The sequence below is a fragment of the Andrographis paniculata genome, unplaced genomic scaffold, assembly GCF_009805555.1.
Source record: "Andrographis paniculata isolate CXL003 unplaced genomic scaffold, ASM980555v1 Contig21END, whole genome shotgun sequence".
Taxonomy (NCBI): Eukaryota; Viridiplantae; Streptophyta; class Magnoliopsida; order Lamiales; family Acanthaceae; genus Andrographis; species Andrographis paniculata.
Window position 1 is genome coordinate 4527695 of NW_026137502.1, and position 19009 is coordinate 4546703.

General features: G+C 38.1%; 3 protein-coding genes across 6 annotated transcripts; 1 reads left to right on the top strand and 2 right to left on the bottom strand.

Moving 5' to 3' along the window:
* Window positions 1-1541: 1541 nt before the first annotated feature.
* On the top strand, window positions 1542-3266 carry LOC127244743 (alcohol acyltransferase 9). The gene has a single exon (XM_051265225.1). The coding sequence runs from the start codon at window positions 1725-1727 to the stop codon at window positions 3069-3071; it is 1347 nt and encodes a 448-aa protein (XP_051121182.1). The 5' UTR covers window positions 1542-1724; the 3' UTR covers window positions 3072-3266.
* Window positions 3267-4286: 1020 nt separating this feature from the next.
* LOC127244982 (uncharacterized) lies at window positions 4287-6931 on the bottom strand. Of its 4 annotated transcripts, none has more exons than XM_051265613.1 (3): window positions 6679-6926; window positions 5706-6418; window positions 4287-4962 (listed from the first exon to the last, which is right to left on the bottom strand). In XM_051265613.1, exons 1-2 carry the CDS (start codon window positions 6721-6723, stop codon window positions 5723-5725), a joined length of 741 nt encoding a protein of 246 aa, XP_051121570.1. In that variant the 5' UTR covers window positions 6724-6926; the 3' UTR covers window positions 4287-4962; window positions 5706-5722. The 4 variants fall into 4 exon arrangements, with proteins under 4 accessions (XP_051121570.1, XP_051121568.1, XP_051121569.1 ...); XM_051265611.1 differs by having other exon boundaries at window positions 4287-5004; XM_051265612.1 differs by lacking the exon at window positions 4287-4962 and adding an exon at window positions 5463-5619.
* Window positions 6932-7461: 530 nt separating this feature from the next.
* Window positions 7462-18745, bottom strand: LOC127244981 (clathrin heavy chain 2-like). Its single transcript, XM_051265610.1, has 30 exons — window positions 18324-18745; window positions 17851-18055; window positions 16586-16674; window positions 16409-16487; window positions 16172-16299; window positions 15838-15936; window positions 15619-15727; window positions 15430-15509; window positions 15110-15337; window positions 14942-15007; window positions 14501-14617; window positions 14117-14314; window positions 13874-13990; window positions 13672-13731; window positions 13463-13549; window positions 13209-13292; window positions 12952-13086; window positions 12800-12862; window positions 12620-12724; window positions 12410-12522; window positions 12060-12312; window positions 11824-11960; window positions 11469-11747; window positions 10369-11371; window positions 9785-10270; window positions 9509-9679; window positions 9237-9422; window positions 8824-8946; window positions 8374-8484; window positions 7462-8254 (listed from the first exon to the last, which is right to left on the bottom strand). Exons 1-30 carry the CDS (start codon window positions 18366-18368, stop codon window positions 8087-8089), a joined length of 5124 nt encoding a protein of 1707 aa, XP_051121567.1. The 5' UTR covers window positions 18369-18745; the 3' UTR covers window positions 7462-8086.
* Between the last annotated feature and the right edge of the window lie 264 nt (window positions 18746-19009).

The following is a 19009-nucleotide window of genomic DNA, read 5'->3' on the forward strand; positions in this document are numbered from 1 at the left end:
ATAAATACTAGTATTAAGAATAATACAATATATATACATATATGTTTGAGTTATATGTAATCATTTTATCATTTTTGTTTGCTCAACTAAGTATTTGTTTTATTTTTCAATAAAAGTTTTTTTTTTCTTTAATAAATAATACCCCTATATTTTACACAAAATTTTAAACAATATTATTAAAAAGTAATTTGACTTAAGAATGATTTTTTTTATTATTTTTCTATTGTACTATTATCTATAAAATCCTAATATACTAAAATTCACCTATAAAAAATAAATGGATATATATGACTCGGATGATGGAAGTATATTTAATCAATTTGCAAATAATCAACATTTCAATATAAATATTAATTTTTATAATATTGATATAATTTTTCAGACGTAATATAAATATATATTTATAAATTTAAAACCACAAAGTGAACAATTATTAGCTTATTACATAAAAAGTTGTAATATTTTAAATATTATAATTTAAAATTCAAGTTTTACATGTAATATGCCGTCAATAAATATTTCACTAATAAATAAATAAACAAAGAACTTTATTTTTTCTTTTTCTTTTTCTTATTATTTATGCATGTGCCTAAAGTTATAAGCTGAAAATAAATAAATAAATAAAAGGAGAGGCATTTGACCAACTATTCAATGTTCACTATAATCTACAACACTCCCCCACGTGCCTTTATTTATATTTTTAGATGATTTTGGGTATTTTTAATTTAAACATTTCAAATCAAATATAAGTATATTATAATTGCACTTACTACTTGTATACACTTATTTCATATGTATCATATATAAAAAAATAAAACAATTCTACCTCTATTATTCCTATATCTTTTTGCTTGTTTTTGTTCCAACACGACTTTTTAGGTAATAATTTTGATAATATTTTTATCATAATTTTGTGATAATTTTATTAATTATTGATAGAGATAAAAGAGAAAAAATATATATATAAAGTAAATAAAAAACATTTTGAGATATTTCAAAATAGAAAATAATAGCAAACAAATTTTGGGATTCTTTTTGTGATTTTTTTTAAAAAATTCTCTCATTCAATTTTTAGTTTATGATTTTTTATAATATACAAATTATTATTTAAAAATAAACAATAAAAAAATCACCTTCTAAAGACAGCTGCATGGTAACAAAAAACATACTCTAAAAAAAATACGAAATAAAGAAGGTAGGCTGGTTATGTTATGGTAAAAAGTGTTGTGTTGGGTGGAGAATCTGAGACAAATCTTGTTTGCACTACACACTCTCTCTCTCTCTCTCTCTCTCTCTCTCTCTCTCTCTCTCTAAACAAAATATTTAGTTTATCTCGTCTCATCCCTTTCATTTATTTAATATATATATATATATAGGCATCTATATATCAATTCCGATTCCGTACTGTTATGATTATCTAATTCAATCATCTTTTCAAAAAACAAAAATCTATTTACAAGTCGCAAATTATAGTATTTAATTTCTATTAAAAAAAAAAAAAATCAATTAAACAAATCCAACATATAATCCAATATTTTCAAATACTAATAATTATGATGGGTGGCATCGATCGATCGATCGATCATGTCTATAAATGCATACACATTACATAGAGTGTCTTCTTATGAATTCTCCATATTGATCACACCCTAACCCTAACCCTAACCCTAAATGATAAATTTGCAGCTGATCTAATCTTAATCTGATCAATCGATCATCGAGAGATGTCGAGCAGTGGTAGTGTTTGTGTCAAGGAAGCTGTTCTGATTCCGCCGTCGGAACCTACGCCGAATCACACTCTCCGCCTCTCCGCCTTGGATTCTCAGCTTTTCCTCAGATTCACGTTCGAATATTTGCTCGTCTACGAGCCACGCGCCTCCGTCGACAGGGCGGCACTCGCCCAGAATTGCAAGGCGGGATTGGGACGGGCCCTCGTACCGTACTACCCGCTCGCCGGCCGGGTCAGGAAGCGGCCGGAGGGTGGGGGACTGGAGGTGGTCTGTCGTGCGCAGGGCGCTGTTTTCATTGAAGCGGTTTCGGGATCGACGGTGGCGGAATTCGCCGGAGCGCCACGCCGCGGCGGCGCGCAGTGGAGGAAACTGTTGTCGGTACACGTGGAGGACGTCCTACAGGGAGCCCCGCCCCTCGTCGTCCAGATGACGTGGCTGTCGGACGGAGGCGCCGCGCTGGCCGCCGGCTTCAACCACTGCCTCTGCGACGGCGTCGGCAGCGGCGAGTTCCTCAAAGTGTTTGCTGAGCTGGCAGCCGGCGAGTCAGGAATCAGCGAGTTGAACCCGCAACCGACCTGGAACCGGCACCTCTTGGACCCCCCGAGTCCGATCCGGTCCGGCCGAGTCAATTTCAAACCGGGGAGCCATCCCGAGTTCCGGCCGGTTCCCGATGTGTCGGAGTTCGCGGCTCGCTACGCAGAAGAGAGAATGATTCCGACGTGCATTACGTACGACGAAAATGGAATCAAAGATCTGAAGAAGCTGAGCCGATCGCCCCCAGCCCAAACGACGTCGTTCGAGGCGGTCGCCGGCCATGTATGGCGGAGCTGGTCGCGATCGCTGCGTCTGCCGGCGAATCAGATCGTGAAACTCCTCTTCACCATCAACGTCCGGCAGCGAGTCAGCCCGAATCTTCCCAGCGGTTACTACGGGAACGCCATCGTCTTGGGCTGCGCGGAGGCGCGTGCGGCGGACCTGGCAGAGAAAGGGCTGGAGCACGCGGCGGAGCTGGTGCGGCGGGCGAAGGAGCGGGTCGGGGATGCGTACGTGAGAGAGGTGGTGGAATGCGTGAGTTCCGGCGGCGGAGCGGGTATTGTGGACTTGGTGGGCGCGTTGGTACTGACTCAGTGGACCACGTTGGGGCTGGACACTCTGGATTTTGGGATGGGGAGGCCGCTTCATGTGGGCCCACTCTGCTACGACCGCTACTGCATGTTGTCGCCGGCGCCGGCGACGGGGCGGAGGAGGGCGGTGAAGGTCAGCCTGGCGGTGCCGGCCACGGCCGTCGACGATTACCTGTACTTTTTGAGGAACCCGCAGAGGCAGTGCCAGAGGAGGTGAGTAATCGGGCCGTAGCCTATGTAGGCCCACATATTATATTAGGCTATTTGTTGATTTAATACTTCTCATTATGGGCCGATTTTGGTTATGGGCTATCCATGGAATTTATGAAGTTATAAGTTAAAATAATATTCCATTTGCCATTTGTTTAAATGTTTGGGTATAAATTATAATAAAAGTTTATAATAATAATTATTTTTATTATTTATATCATTAATAGTATTTTTAAAATTGGCCATATATATATGCGTTGAGGAAGCTAAATAGTGATCGATCCAGTTATAATATACATGTGTGTATATATATATATGATCAAATATAGTATTTAATTATATAAATTATGTATCCACCAAAAACGTTATTATATCATGTCAATGAGATTAATAATGAAAGTTTTTCCTAATTTCTAAAATGCTATATTACGTACAATAATTATTTCACTCAAAAATACAAATTACAAAATCAAAAGAACATCTATATGATTTTATATTTTATTTATATAAAGATAATAATGATGTATTTTCATAAATATATATATATATATATATTTCTCCACATAATAATAAAAACAAGCATAGCCAAATATACTAATATTTTTATTTTTATTTTTTAATTTTGTAAATATTGGGTTTAGGGAGGAGGTAGGGGGAAGTGACCTTTTGGGAACGGGAAAGCTGCTGTTAATTGCGTGGCTCATGTTGTATGTTCTTTATAAAATTAAATTAAATTAGATTAATGTTTGCAAATTGTTGAGGGTATTTTCACCAAACCAATTATGAATCTAATTAACATGGAATGAGTGGCCGGGAATGACTGACGTCTCCCATATTTCACTATTTTAGTTCCTATTTAAGAAATTATATTAGTGGGGTTTGGTAACACATACATAGACATACACATTAGTATATTAATTTTTTTTTTTTTAACACGAGAATCCGCAATCGTTACCAAAAGTTCGCATCATATAAATTTCTGACAAACCTAATTCCTTACAAACTAGACCCAACAAGATAAGTCACACTAAACGAACTATGTATCACACCAGGAGGCATTGAGGTCGATTCATGACCTGACCGAATTTACTCCCCACACCACCATGTGTGGTTACGACATTATTTGTTGAATCACATATATAACTAATTATATAATTAAGTAAAGATATGCTTAACTGTATAAAGCATCAATATAAAATTGTTGATTGATTAAATGCATAAATCTATCAATATTCATATATAATATTTAATAGTATAATATTCCAATTTAAAAATAAATAAATAAATATTTGACTGCATGTAGGCTGTAGCCTCTATAAATAAGTAAATTTGCATGGAATGACACTATAGTGTCCGGGCGGCCTGACATTCTTATACGGCCGACTAATAACTCATATTTTGGTGTAGGTACGTGTTCTGCACGATTCTCCCATACTGTATGGTATATCCCGAGCGTGTTGCACACAGGGGACAACTGGTCTGGACCTCAGCGCGGACATGACCTAGGCGCCGGGCGTATCAGCTTCCGGACACGTTACAATAATATAGTATAGTATAGCATAGCATGTTGTCTTCAGTGGCATCTCCGCCTTTGCCATGTGAGTATGAGGATGAGAAGTTGGAGGTCCTCCGGCTTGGGCATGGGCTCTTCTTAATGGTGGTCGTGCTATTCTCCGGTGCACTTGTCATCACTATCATCTTCGCCTGCACACGGTGACTCTGCCCTCCACCTCCGCAAAAAGATGAAGGTGCCAGCTGCAGCGACATAATAATTAATGTGCCGGTCATCCTCTATGGAAACACCCCAGGGTGCAGCTGCATATGCTTGGGGCAGTTTAGAGATGAAGAGGAGGTGAAGGTGCTGGCAGAGTGGAGTGCCGCCATTGCTTCCACTCCCACTGCATCCAGAAATGGTTTGCAACTCAACTCAAGATGATGACCTGACATCAAGATTGCTCAACTTTTCAAAATTCTAGCTAAAAACTTTTGATCTTAACGGGACTTGAGATTTTTGAAGAGAAGAGGGGCGCACACACCTACACCTACACCTACACCTACACACAACAATGTAAACATGGAATTGCTACACAATATATCAAATCATTTAATTGCCGTGTGAATGAATGTTTTCAACCATAATTCATATACATCTCAATTGTTATTTTATAAATGTACTTACTGTTTTTAATTAAATTTATAAAGATTTTAATATTGTTACATACTATATCCGAAGGCTCTTCAAAATACACCCTAAACTAACAAAATATATTGATTGATTATTAGCAGCCTTTTGAAAGTATAGCACTAGTATTACGGTATAAATTTAATTAATCTGTCCTTCAAGAAAAATGGCTAATAATCATGTAATCAAGAATTAAGAAAAAAAAAAAAAAAAGAATTAAGAAATGTTTCTATATTGTTGTAGCTAGAAATTGACATAGGGATAGTTGAGTTGAGGTGGTGTGAAAGACTGAACAATTTTGGGTTCCCCTCTGAAGCTGACTGACTGACTCATCTTTGGCATAAACAAATTGGAAAGAAAGCGGTAAACCACCCTGCACCACCAAATTAAATTAAAGCTCGTCTATCATCATATTCATATTCCACAATCAATCAGGCTGCTAAGGTGGGTGTGTCTTACTTCTTACTCTTGTCTAGCTAGTATTCATTGAAATGGATGGCGCCGACTCTCCAGACGAGGTAGGTGGTGGCGAGCATGATGGTGGTGATGAGGAGGAAGGAGAGGAGGACGAAGAAGACGTCCATTCCCCCGGGGAAGAAGTCGAAGGTCCATCCTGCCTTGGGCATCCCCCTCTTGCTGTCGTCGAACAGGTTTGTCGGAGCTTCCGGAAGCCCAAGCCCCGACCGCCTCTGCCTTTTCTTTCCCTCCTTGTTGGCCGTAGTCTCTTGCAGAGCATCCAGCAGGCGGCTGCCGAGCTCTGGTGGCGTGGGCTTGGGCTTGGACTTGGATGCTGCTGCTGAGGGTGAAGATGGATCATCATTGTAGCGGCTGAGGACCCGGGCTGCCCTGAGGCGCTCTCTGGCCGTCAATGAAGGAGAAGGAGTAGGAGATTTTTTGGGATTGGGATTGGATGGTGGAGGAGGAGGAGGAGAAGCACTTTGGGAATCCGTTGGGGTTGGGGTAGGGGTAGAGGCCGCCGCCGTGTCTTCTGAAACGATGATGGTGGTTCTGGAACAGTAATAATATTGACGAGGTTTATTTACTCTGATTCTAAGTCCAACTCCAACTCCATGGCGGAAGGAAGAGCATTGCCATTGCCATTGCCTTTGCCTTGAAGGATGATGATGATGATGATTAAGCTCGCCCAAACCCCTTAACACCTGCTGCTGCTGCTGCTTACATATTAATAATTCAATTCAATTAAAAAGGAAGAAGAAGAAGAAGAAGTCAGTGAGTAAGCGAGTGAGTCAGAATGGTTGGTGATAAATCTATCTATCTATCTATCCATCCATATCCATAAGAATACAGTATTAACATATACAACGCAACACACATATGGACTGGACTGGAAGGGAAGGGAAGGAAATGCACTAAACACAACAATAACAATAATAATAAACACGAATAAATATAGACAAGATACGATACGTACGAAAGGAGTTCTGAGGCCGACGACGGAATTCAACGAAACACCCATTCAATCTTCTTTTTGGTTCCCTTCTTTCTTTCTTTCTTTCAACCCCAACCCATTCAACTCCTCCTCCTCCTCCTCCTCCTCCTTTTTCTTCTTCTTCTTCCACACAGAGACAGAGACCACCGAGAGAGATGATATAATTTGGGGGTGGGGTAGTGAATAGATAAGGTAACCCCCCAGGGCCTGGAGTGAAATTTGAATGGTTGGTATGTATTGGTTTGTACTAGTATTTGCTATGCCAACTGCATTACTTAGCATGATATATATATATATATATATTAATATTACACAATATTCTCGCTGTTATTTTCTTCTAGGCTTTCTTCTATTGATTAATTACCTCGAAATCACCTTTTGGTAGGGTAGGGTGGGGTGGGGCAGATGAAATTGATGAAAACCCTCATCCAATTTCCCTTTGCTTTTCACGTCCTACCCTATCCTATCCTTTATTGCCACTATGATCCTTTTTGCTTTTGTAGTCATTTTCCCACCATCATACAACCTATACTGAAATACTATCATTTTTATAATTCTAACATTTTATTTAAAACTCAAAATATGTTTCTTTCATTTAAAACTCCTTTTTCTCATAAAAATTTAAATAAAATCCAAAAGACAACATACAATCCTTCACACCATTAAACGGGCAATTTTAATTCCAAATACCAAAATTTGGTTCGTTCGAATTCCATGCCAAAACGATGTGTTATTATTATAGTACATCCACAAAATCACACTCCATAGTCGAATGAATCAACCCCAAATGGATTCAGAAACATGAACAAAAAAGTCACATACACAAATATAGACAATACATACCATCTCTTTTTTACCCAAAAAAAAAAAAGAACAAACCACCACAAAAACAATATATAATACTTGGAAAACAAACAGTAATAAAAATGGGCGGTTATCCTCTCCTCCCTCCCTACAGGTACGGGGGGGCAGGGCAGGGCAACTTGCTTATACAAAAATTACACAACTTATCATAACATCCTTCCTTAAGCTTCAGCCTTGTCTCCTAAAGCTGCAAAAAATGCCTCAGCCTACCAAAGAATACAGTATTACAAAGGAAGAAAAGAAACTATATATCCACCCACACACCCTATGAGTATATGATAGAAGAAAAAAACAACACCAACCAACCATCCATCCCATCACATTATTCATCATTTTTCTCGTTTTGTCATATAACCCTAACCCTTTCAACCAATAATGCCTCGGCCGTTCTAGCCCCCAATTCCCAGAAGATAGTAAAGTCTAAAAACAAAGATGATGGATAGATAGATAGATAACATATTGAGTCAAACCATAAAGTCCAAAGTACACGTACCACTTCCTAGTCAATATCCACCTCTCCTCCTTATCAATACGACCCCATGGGGGGCATGCCAAATTGCTGCATCTGAGGCATGCCCATTCCTCCCATTGGCGGCGGAGGACCAGCAAAGGCCCCGCCCATTCCTGGAGGACCCCCGACACCCGGCATTGGGGGTGCCGGCAAAGCAAGAGGCAGTAATTGGGCATACATGTTCTGCAATACATTGGCAAAGTATTTTTATCTCATATGTTAAATGCTTGATGAAATTCAAAGAGCAGGGTGGTGATTGGACTTCGGAGATGAATTCTCTTATAGATTGGTAAGAGGCATACCTGTTGCATGACAACATCTTTCTCCTCATTTTCTTTAGCCTTTGCTTCCTTCATATTCTCAATCTTGTCCTTAATTAGCTCATCAACTTTGCCCGTGTATTCACGGATGAACTGATCAAAAGTATTAAGAAACGCAAGGGTTGCATGTTAAAAGATTTGCTCAAAATTATCGCCCTCACACACAAAGCTAACTACCAAGTAGTAAATGAATAAGTAGTTCTAAGGAACTTGGGGAACTCTTTGGGTTTGTTCACTTGGTGTTTTAGTGTGTGTGTGTGTTTGGGGTTTTGATGTTTCTATAGTGAAATAGTGGTTCGATGTGATATTTTATATAAAACATGGGTATTAAATGTGATATTTTTGGAGGAAAAATGGGGAATGCAAAGATAATTAACCCTTTATATAACAGGAACAAGAATGTATGGAATGGGGATGGATGCATGCAATTACCTGTAACAGATATGGAAAAGCAAAGTCGATCATTTTGTTCATCCAGGCAAGTTCAAGTGCAACATCTGGTCGAATCAAATCGTAACAAACAAAGAGGCACGATGCAAAGCACTCCTTCTTGCCCTGCAAAACCATGATATTAGTATTAGATATCTTGCTTTCAACCACTTGATATCTTTAGGAAATAATCTTAAACTCAAAGTTCTATAGTATCCATGTCAACAAGAAGCAAGAAAAAGATCATCGAATAAGTAGCATGAACAACAGAACTGTATCACATGAACGTCCTTTGAAATCAAGAAATTGCAAACAAGACAAGTACCATCAGATGATTTAGACCGACTATTTGTCAGGTGGAGCATGCACATTTTACAGGACAACCACAAACCAAACCAGATGTAGCTAATACATACCTGTTCTATGAAATACACAAGTAACTCCTCAGCAAGTTCGCGATCACCAGATTGCGAAGCTGTCTCCATTGCATCTTTATAAAGGTTGTCCTTCTTTGACAAGGCAATAGATTGCTTCCACCTGCCTGCTTTCTTGTATATGTAAGCCGCAACACGCCGCATCTCAAGAAGCTCGTGCTTCTCAATCTGTTCAGGCATATAATCATGCTTATATGTAAGACCTCATCCGAAAACAAGAATTCGGAGGATGCATAACGAAATTAGGAAATCACCTTTTGAGCAAGGCCAATTTGATCAAAGCTGTCATGCAAGTCAATTGATTCACGTAATCTATCATAATCTTCCTCTTCCACATAGATCTCATTGAGAGCTTCATTCACAGCAGACACATTATTACTCTGAACAGCAACCATATATGGCTTGACAAGTCGTAGGTGACCGGCCTAAAACACAATGAAATGTAGTGAGAATCATTTTTATATCTAAGAAGTTAAATCAAATCACTTCTGTGATAGAAATGCATTACTATACCAGGAATAAGTACTTACCTTTCGCATTATGTCTACAACCCGGGTATGATCCAAGCGCAGAGCAAGGACATTCAAAACATCATTGATGAGATCAGGGTGCTCTTGTAAATAGAAGTGCACAGCTTTATAATACAACTCTACATTGGCAACTTTGACAATAATATCTTTGAATTGCATGTGATCCCAAGCTTCTGGGGAATGATTCATCACAGTTGTTGCAGCATTATCAAACTCATCATACTGGATGTACAAGTAAGTCAGTTCTTTCCAGTGCTGCTGTTCATCACAGGCTCGGATCAGCTTGGGAATATTGAGACGAGTAGAGAACAATTTGACATGTTCCATAAGCTTCTCATGGCGGTATCGAGCATAAAGGACTCCAAGCTCTGTGAAGATGCCCATATGTGCACGTTCTAACCCTAAACCACTCTCCATAAGCGATATGAGTTCATTAAAGCATCCTCTGTTCTGATAGTACTCACTAACCTCTTCTAGGTCATCGACCTATAAGAATCACAAATGGAAGCAACAGAGTAAAAACTTGAACAGCGGAAGTTTTTTTAGAAGCATCTAATATAAATCTACTAGTATATATAACACACCTGCACAATGATGTTCAGACCGCAAATCTGAGCCAAGCGGAACTCCTCTGCGTCAACACAGGCAAAGCAAACTTCTTTCCATGTCTTCGCACTATTAGCTTTTCGAGCAGCATCAACAGCACCTTGGAATTGATTCAGCTTCACAAGCGTGCTTGCCAATTTGCCCCAGTTGGAGATGAAAGCAAATATAATCTTAGCAGCCTCGTATAGAGCCTCATCATACAAGCGATCACCAACATTCGGCAGATTAGCAACATTAGGCATGAGAATGAACTCCTCTATCTCACCCAGCCTATCTATCTTAGCATATGCATAAATGAGCTCACTGTCCACTTTGGGCTCCTTAGCCTTCTCCCTAACCATGAGAAGATACTTCACCAGATCATGATAAACATCTGCATCCTCTGCAGCTTTTATGACTTCCAGGAACTGAGTTGCATCATCAGCACGGATGAATGACTCAATGGCATCACTAACTAGTCCTTCCCTGAGTTGGGCTCTAGCAACTTGACTCCAGACAGCATCTTCTTCAACTCGGAATGCAAATTCTACTGCTCGGTTAATGTCTCGGATATTGTCCAACAATACATTAACAGCCTGAACATTCAAATTAAACTTCTTAAAGATAGCAAAAGCCTCTTCAAACAGTTGGGCTTCAACAGCCACTTCTCCAACTGCAGGACCATCAAAGTTATCGAGTCTGTTCACATAATCCATAACTCTAGAAGGATCTGCCTTGATTGCAGTTAGGATTAATAAGTTTTGAAGGTTGAAGTTCCCACTGAAAGCTGAGTTTTGAAGAACTATCTTCTCAAGTAACTCAATTAGTTCATGGGGTAGATCAGCTGTCATAAAAGCTTTAACAGCAGCAGAAACTTGCTCTGGGCTTTTGCTCTCGGGCAAAGCAGTGGATACAACTTGATCAATGAGCAATCTTCTGAATTCATTTTCAGGATCAAGCACCTTGGCCCAAAGATCACCATCCATTCTTTCAACAACATACCTGTTTGCAACAAAAGTAAATTTATTATATTTGGTTATATATATATATAAAAAAAGGAACTAACAAAAAGGGCCATATAACAACATGAATTGCAAACCTGGCTTGCAGCTTGAACAAAGAATTCTTATTCGTGACATTAACAAGTTCATCATCGCACTGCCCTCTGCGGTATGCGACAACAGCAAGGGTAGGATCACGCTTCTCACAGTATTTACCCACAACACGAGAATCATAATATGGATTGGTGGTGAGGAAGTGCTCCGGATTATTATTGCTATCAATGATTATTTTACCCAAAGCATTGTGCACATGCACGTCTTGGCTTCCTTCACTGACAAGATGCTCCAAAAACTGAGTAAGTAGGCGAAGCCGATTCCTGCATAACATATCATACATTAGATAACAAAAGAATAGATCCCATGAATATACCTTACAGGTAGAGCCAGTAATACCTCTTTTCACATTCCTCAACCAAAGGTTCGACTGGAAGAAGAGAACGAACAGACAGGATGAGCCCTTTAATGAAATCTTCGGGACACTCGTCATCAAGAAGCTGCCCAACAACCAATGGAGCATTGCTTGGATTGACCTATTAAAAATAGAGATAGGTTAACTTCCATAAATAGAAATAAAAACAAAAAATTAGATTCAACAATAGGAGAAGACAACTTTGAAAAAAAAAACACACCTTTTGCACGTAACCTTCAATATACCGAAGCATATTGTTAGAATACAAGTAATGCGTCAGATCGGGAACAAAACCAAACCGGTCACAGACATTGATCAATGGTCGTGCATCGGGAAGCTTTGCTTCCATCAAAAAGTTCTTTGTCTTTTCAGGATCATAGAAATTTGACTCTCTTGTTACCCGCTCAACTTCTTTAATCTGTCCAGTCTTTGCTGCAGCTTCAATGTACTTGAAGTGAATATCAGGATCCTCACTGCCAGAGTCAATAATTAGAACAAAAACTAGCAGATACATTTACCCAAATACAGGCCATCCAACAGAAAATAAAAGTTGGGGATAAAATAGATAACCTGGAGCTCAGATATGATCCCAAGAAAAAATATAATCCTTCATACGACTTGAACTGTTCAAAGAGCTTAATACAGGCTTCCACGCCTAACTGATCACAATATTCTTTCGCAACCTACATTAATCGATAGAGTCAGCAAGGCCAATCATGTTTCCACCAAACATATATTCAAAAACTCCTAAAAAATCATACACAGAACTTCCCATCCTACCTGAACTATTATCTGAAGATTTCCTCTTAAATTGACCAGTAACAGATCCTTCATGCATTCCAGAGCCCATTCCTTGGAAAGGGTCCCAAAGAATTCCACAAGTGCCTGCAACAAGTACATCTTTAAGCTCTGCTATAATGTTTGGATAACAAACAGTGAAGGCAACTATAATTTAATAACCTGTGGCTCAATTGCATGAGTATTCACTATGACACGCTTGATATCTTGCAGCTCAGAGTAATGCTGCAGGTAGGGAAAGATATTTGTTCAACTAAATTAGCATATAATAAGACAAATTAGTCAAAGAAAGCACATAGATATGAAGGCATTACCTGAAGTGCTCGGACGTAAAGGCCACCTTTCTCACAAAGTTGTGCGATGCGCGGTCTGTCATAGTGGCTAAACATGCCATTTGCCAAAATAGCATCGGCCACATTAGGGAAAGTAACAAGATTGATCTCCAGGACCTGAATTGGAAAGGAAACGATGATTCTAAAAGCTCATAAGGTGATACTAGATGTTGATTCACCAGCAACAAGGTTGGATGAATATCCATTCAATTTAAGTGAACAATAATCTAATGTGTAACCTTAGTTTGCAGGAATGCATGCTCAGGCAGGTTTGGTTTCAGAACATCCAATAAAAATGCTGTGGCCTCACGGATCAAGTTCCTCTGGTGGAAAATGGTAGGTAATGAACATTAGCAAATCATCTGTCCCAAGGACATTACATACATGTATAAAATATGGGGTTTTCCAAATAGCATGGAAAACATAAGTTAAAAAAACTCATGAATAATATGACAAATTAAATCAAACAACCAAGGAGAGGAAATGTGTGTGCCTGAAGAAAAAGGTCGGTTATAGTATTGTAATCGACAGGACAACCTCCCTCCATTTGAGACATCATCAGGGCAAAATTCACAGCTCCCTGAACACACCAAATAAATCAACAAAGCAAATACTTGATCTCTTTCCTTTAGTGTGATAGGACAATTGTTACAGTTGAAATCGCTGGGTAATTAAATTTGCTTTCTGCAGATCCAAGCATACCTGGGGATCTGATCGGAGGATGGTTTGCAGAAGGAACAGATAATCAGGTGTATACCCTACCTGTTCAAAGATAAATATATCCTTTATTAAAATCCAGAACTACGATGACTAACAAAAAAACACAGCATCTGATCCTCATCTAACCAAGAATATCATGTATCAACTATAAGAAAAGTATCAAGACAGGAATCTTGAATATAACCTGCTTCGAGTATATCAATATTTTGTCAAACTCACGGCGTTCTGCAAAAGCTGCCACAACTTTCGGTGTAGCTCTGGCTTTGATATATATTTTCAAGGCAAGATCAGTGTCAACAGTCTACAAAGAGTAGAAGAAACAAAATTCTTAGCAAGCAATTAAAGGTGGAATCTACCAGAAGTTATCAATAAAACTAGTGAAAAGTAGTAGACAACAGACATTTCAAAGTTTACAGTTAATTCTAACCTTCACAAGGTCTCCAAGCTCCTCACTACATTCCAGTTTATCTTCAGCCAACCAGTTCTCAAGTAGATTCTTCTTGTTCTGGTTAACAACAAGTCGAGATAGCTCCAAAGATTCAAACGCATTAAGCTTTCCCTTGGTTAACAAGGTTCCAAAATACTGGAGCAATGGAGGTGTCTGCCCAGCTTGAACAGGAACACTCTGAAAATAAAAAGCCGATTGTCGCCTTTAGTTACCACACACAACAACAATTTCCAAGTTCTAAATCAAATTGCAACTCATGTTTTCTATGAAAAACAAGATGTATCCTGAGGAATTTATGATCCCACCTCCACGTCCGGGGCTTGTAGGAATACCTTAATTGAAAGAACAACTCACAAGAAATACCTGAAATTTTGAAACAGTATCTGGTGTTCTGAGAATGCCTTGTGGTGACTCTGCAGCAAGCTCAGCAGCCTCCTTGTACTTTGTTTGAGCAAATAGCTCTTGGAACCTTTGAACAACCTATTGCAAATAAAGGAGCCTAAGTAACTTGTCTTTCTCAGACCATCTCCCCAACAAAAGCTAATTAATTAACAAACTACAAGCAGGCCAGAATATATTCTAGGGCATTCAGAAATAATTAATATTTGGACGGCATAACTATCATGTTACAAATAAAATAGAATAAAATAGACAAAGATGTACTTCGCAGTTGTTGAATCAACCTGTTCAACACAAAATCCCCACAGCGAATTATCCCTCTACAATTTGCATTTAAGGAGCCTTTGAAAGATCTATAAGAATTTACATTGCAAGAAATATTAAGAAAAACTAAAATCAACATACCAAGTTCTCTGCCCCAGGAAGGTTTCCCCTTTTAGCAAGATTGACAGCAAGCTCTAGATTGTTCAACTGACAAGAATCAACAGCCATTTATAATATGTGTGAAAATTTTAATAGTAATATAAAAATAAATAAATAAATAAACTGTACACACAAAGCAAATAAACATACTTGACCACTGACAAAAGGCACGATAGTTGCTTCATTTATTGTAGCAAGCAAAACCTGGCCTCGCCTATTAATTGCATAAAAACCACCAAGAGATGAAGCTTCTGACGTCAGAAAAATAGGATCTGGACTGATCCTATTTCTATATACAGCTGCAGCACTTTCCAGATCATATACGAAAAGCAGCCCAAGCTTCGTAATCACATAGATGAGACCATACTTGTGCGATATCTATGAAGCCAAAAAAGGTTTAGTATGAGATTACACAAAAAGGAATTCAACACATAAACTCAAGGGAATAAATTAATCCAGAATGAATGAACCTGCATGGCAACTGGAAAGTCATCAGCAAAATCTGGAGGAAAGAATAAATCTGCTTGCTTTTTCGTAAAAGATGGCTTCCCTGCACAAGTTGAAAGAATAAACCAATAAGCGCATAAAGAACAAGTCAAGACGAGCATTGTCTATTGCATCACAAAATAGGATATATAATTTTTTATGTAAAAATTCACCTGGCTGAGCACCAAGCTCAATAATATGCAACTTAGACGTAATTTGACCAGCATTAGACGATTTTGTAGCAAACGAAATAAGTATGGAGTCTTTATCATTCCCAGCAACCTGTTCAAGGATACAGATAAACACTGCTCAAGGGTACAGATAAGCATCAAATACACTGACAGTTAAAACTGCATAAGGATAAAAGAAGTATAAAAAAAAGGAATTCATACTCTAAAAGAAGCAAATGATGCAGCATGAGCTTCAAGAGCCTGGCTCCGTTGCTGATCCACAGAAAACAGCTGCATATTTCCTTTAACCAGTTGAGGTCTCTAAAAAGGGAAAATTAATATGTTAACACCATTGTAGGGTAATAAAAAATCAATAGAACTATGAAAAAAACTGACATCTTTATAACCATTATCTTATATAATTAGAACAATATATCATGCTTCACATCCAAGGCATGAAAAAGTTCAATTTGGACAATTAAATATGACAATGTAAATCTATCACATCCACAGCAAACAATTTTGGTTGAGAAAAGAAAATATGGTTATCACACACCTCAGGTGAACCTGGAGCAATGCCGATCAAAACCAACCACTTTTCAGAAGGATCACATTTATAATTGATTATTTGGTTGTTGGACAAATTTGCAGTTCTTTCAAACATCTTTACTGGCTCAGAATCACCTACGTGGATAAAGATGAACAAAAGAAAAAACATTAAGAAAATGAAAGAGCAGAAAATAACTGGAAAATTTTAAACTTGCTAAATCAAGAGAATCAAGCAACTTGTTACCTTCAATGGACCAGTGATATACAGATGATTGTGTCACTAAACCCAACATCTTTGGGGTGATCCACTTCCAAAACACAACCTGCCAAACAAAATAAACCACATAACCACATAAGAAACATCCAAAATTATATTATACTATTTGAAGCATCTACTTGTGTAAAGATAGTGTGAACTTGCCTGCTCAGGCATCTGATATGACTTTATCTTTGCTTTTGCCTCAATGTTAAATATTTGCAAATGATCTTGAGTGGTTCCAGAAAGTGAAGCTTCATCACAGAAATACTACTTTCAGTATTCCAATCAAGATTAAAGCTAGCAGCATAAAAGATAATACATAATCACATCGGATATGCTTTCTTATGTTTCCAACATTGTTTTCACAATATTCATAAAAGAAATTCTTAAAAAAACATCACATCTTACACCTATGTTTCAGTTAAATATTACATCAGAAACCTATTTATATTCAAAACATCATGTTCAACACCTATTTTCATTCATACTTTTACTATTTTCATAATACCCAAGGCATAAAAACACTTCCAAAACATATCCAAACGAACCCACAGATTTCATATCTTATTATTATTGCCAAACTGGTATAAGTAGTCATATTCCATTGTTTGCCATATTAGTAAATAGTAACTACAAGTCCGATAAATGCCCAAAATAAGTTTTCAGATAGAGGCTACTAACAGTTAAGTGTGTCGCTAAGTAACCATAATTTGGAACAATGAAGCTTTCATTGGCATAGATCCGTCCAGCCACCCATTTCATATCATTCAGAAATTTAGAATATCTAAGTCTCATGTTACATTTCTAATAGTCATCATTTTAGTGTTCAGCTAATCTGTCAGAATCATGGCACAAGTTTTCTTTGGTGAAAGCCAGCAAGCCTACTCAATCGGGCATAACTAGGAAGGTCACAGCATTCAAATCCCTTGTAAATTTTCTAGTTCTATGAGTTATCATAGTTTTTCACTAGAATCATAACTCAATGCATTTTTTCCTATTCCACACAATACCAAGTAGATTTCACATAAACCTGAAATTTGTCCGAAAATACTGTATTCACTGATGCTTTCATTTTCATTTCTGCACTATTAGATCTACACTCCACAGTGTTCCATTTTCCCTCCCAAAAAATATCACTTACAATACCTATTATCCATTAAAAACATCACATTTAGTGTCCATTTTCAGATCAAAGATTTCAAAATCCAAAACAACAAAACATAAGTAAACACAGCCTATGTTTTTAGTATCAAACAGCCAATACTCTCAAGCACAGCCAACTATTAACTTAAACTTGCTTTAGCCGAACAGAGTTATGGCACCTATACTACAAACTTACTGAAAATACTTTATTATAAAGTGCTCAATTGAACCCTAACCAACCAAACTGCTGATTGGATAACTTAACTGAAACAGCAGTTACTCACCTTTTAGTGCCAAAATTCTAGAATTTGGATTCATAAGTGCGGAATCTGCAGTAATAGGCCGCCTCAATGGTTGATTTGGCATGCTCATATCGATGATCACCACACTATTTTGAGGAGCAGTCTCACGAACACAGATGTACTTATCGGATTCCATGGTCACATTCGTAAAGGTAATGAACTGCTGATTGATCCCTAAGCTAGTCAGCTGCAACACCACATCAAGCACACTCAGTTCAGCACAGCCACAACTAAGGCAAATTACAAAATCCTCGAACCATAAACTAACAGATCTGCAACTAAATAACACCCAACCTCCAATCCACACATCAAATCAATCAGTCATAACAGCAAAATTTCACTTTAAGACAAAACAATAGATCAATCGAGCAGTCAAACAGTTGCAAGAAAGTGAAATCCAGTCGAACACGATTATATGTAATCGCAAAATTAACTATAAGCCAAAATTGCTTTACCGTGAGCGCTTCTTTCATAGTGATTGGTGCGTTGGCGGCCGCCATGGTTGTACACGATCAGAACACCGAGATCAGTGCAGTGGATCTGGAGCAAACGATCTGGAAATCGACCAAGAAAACAACAGCGAATCACCCACAGATATTCAGAGATCTGCAGTAGCAATAGGCTAACTCGAACCCCTCTCCTAGATTCCAATAAACCAGAGAAAGAAAGATCTAGAGAGAGAATGAGCTGAGAGAGAGTTCTTCAAACCAAAGAGAAGTATATGTGTATTATATTATTATATATCCAACAGCGAGAATGGAAATTTTTCTGAATCGAAAATTATCAACGAGGCGAGAGATCTGAAACACTGAAACAGAGTGTCGCCTCTCGTGAGAGATGACTAATCGTCTGCAGTGAGCCTTCCTGCAATTCGGAACAGTGACACGTTACAAATGCTAAATTACTAAATTGAATAAACCCTTCCCATGGTGACGCTAAAATTGCACATGAAATGTCGGCTTTGCCCTTTCATTTCCAGACACTAATCAAGCTTCTAAGCCCTTTTTATTTATTCTATAGTCCTTCTTCTTTATCAAATGTAAAACATGCCCACAAAAGTTTCCAAAATACTACAGCCCAAAATTAAAATAAAAGATTTACAACCATTATTCCGTCCTTAATTTAAGAAAAGATTATACTA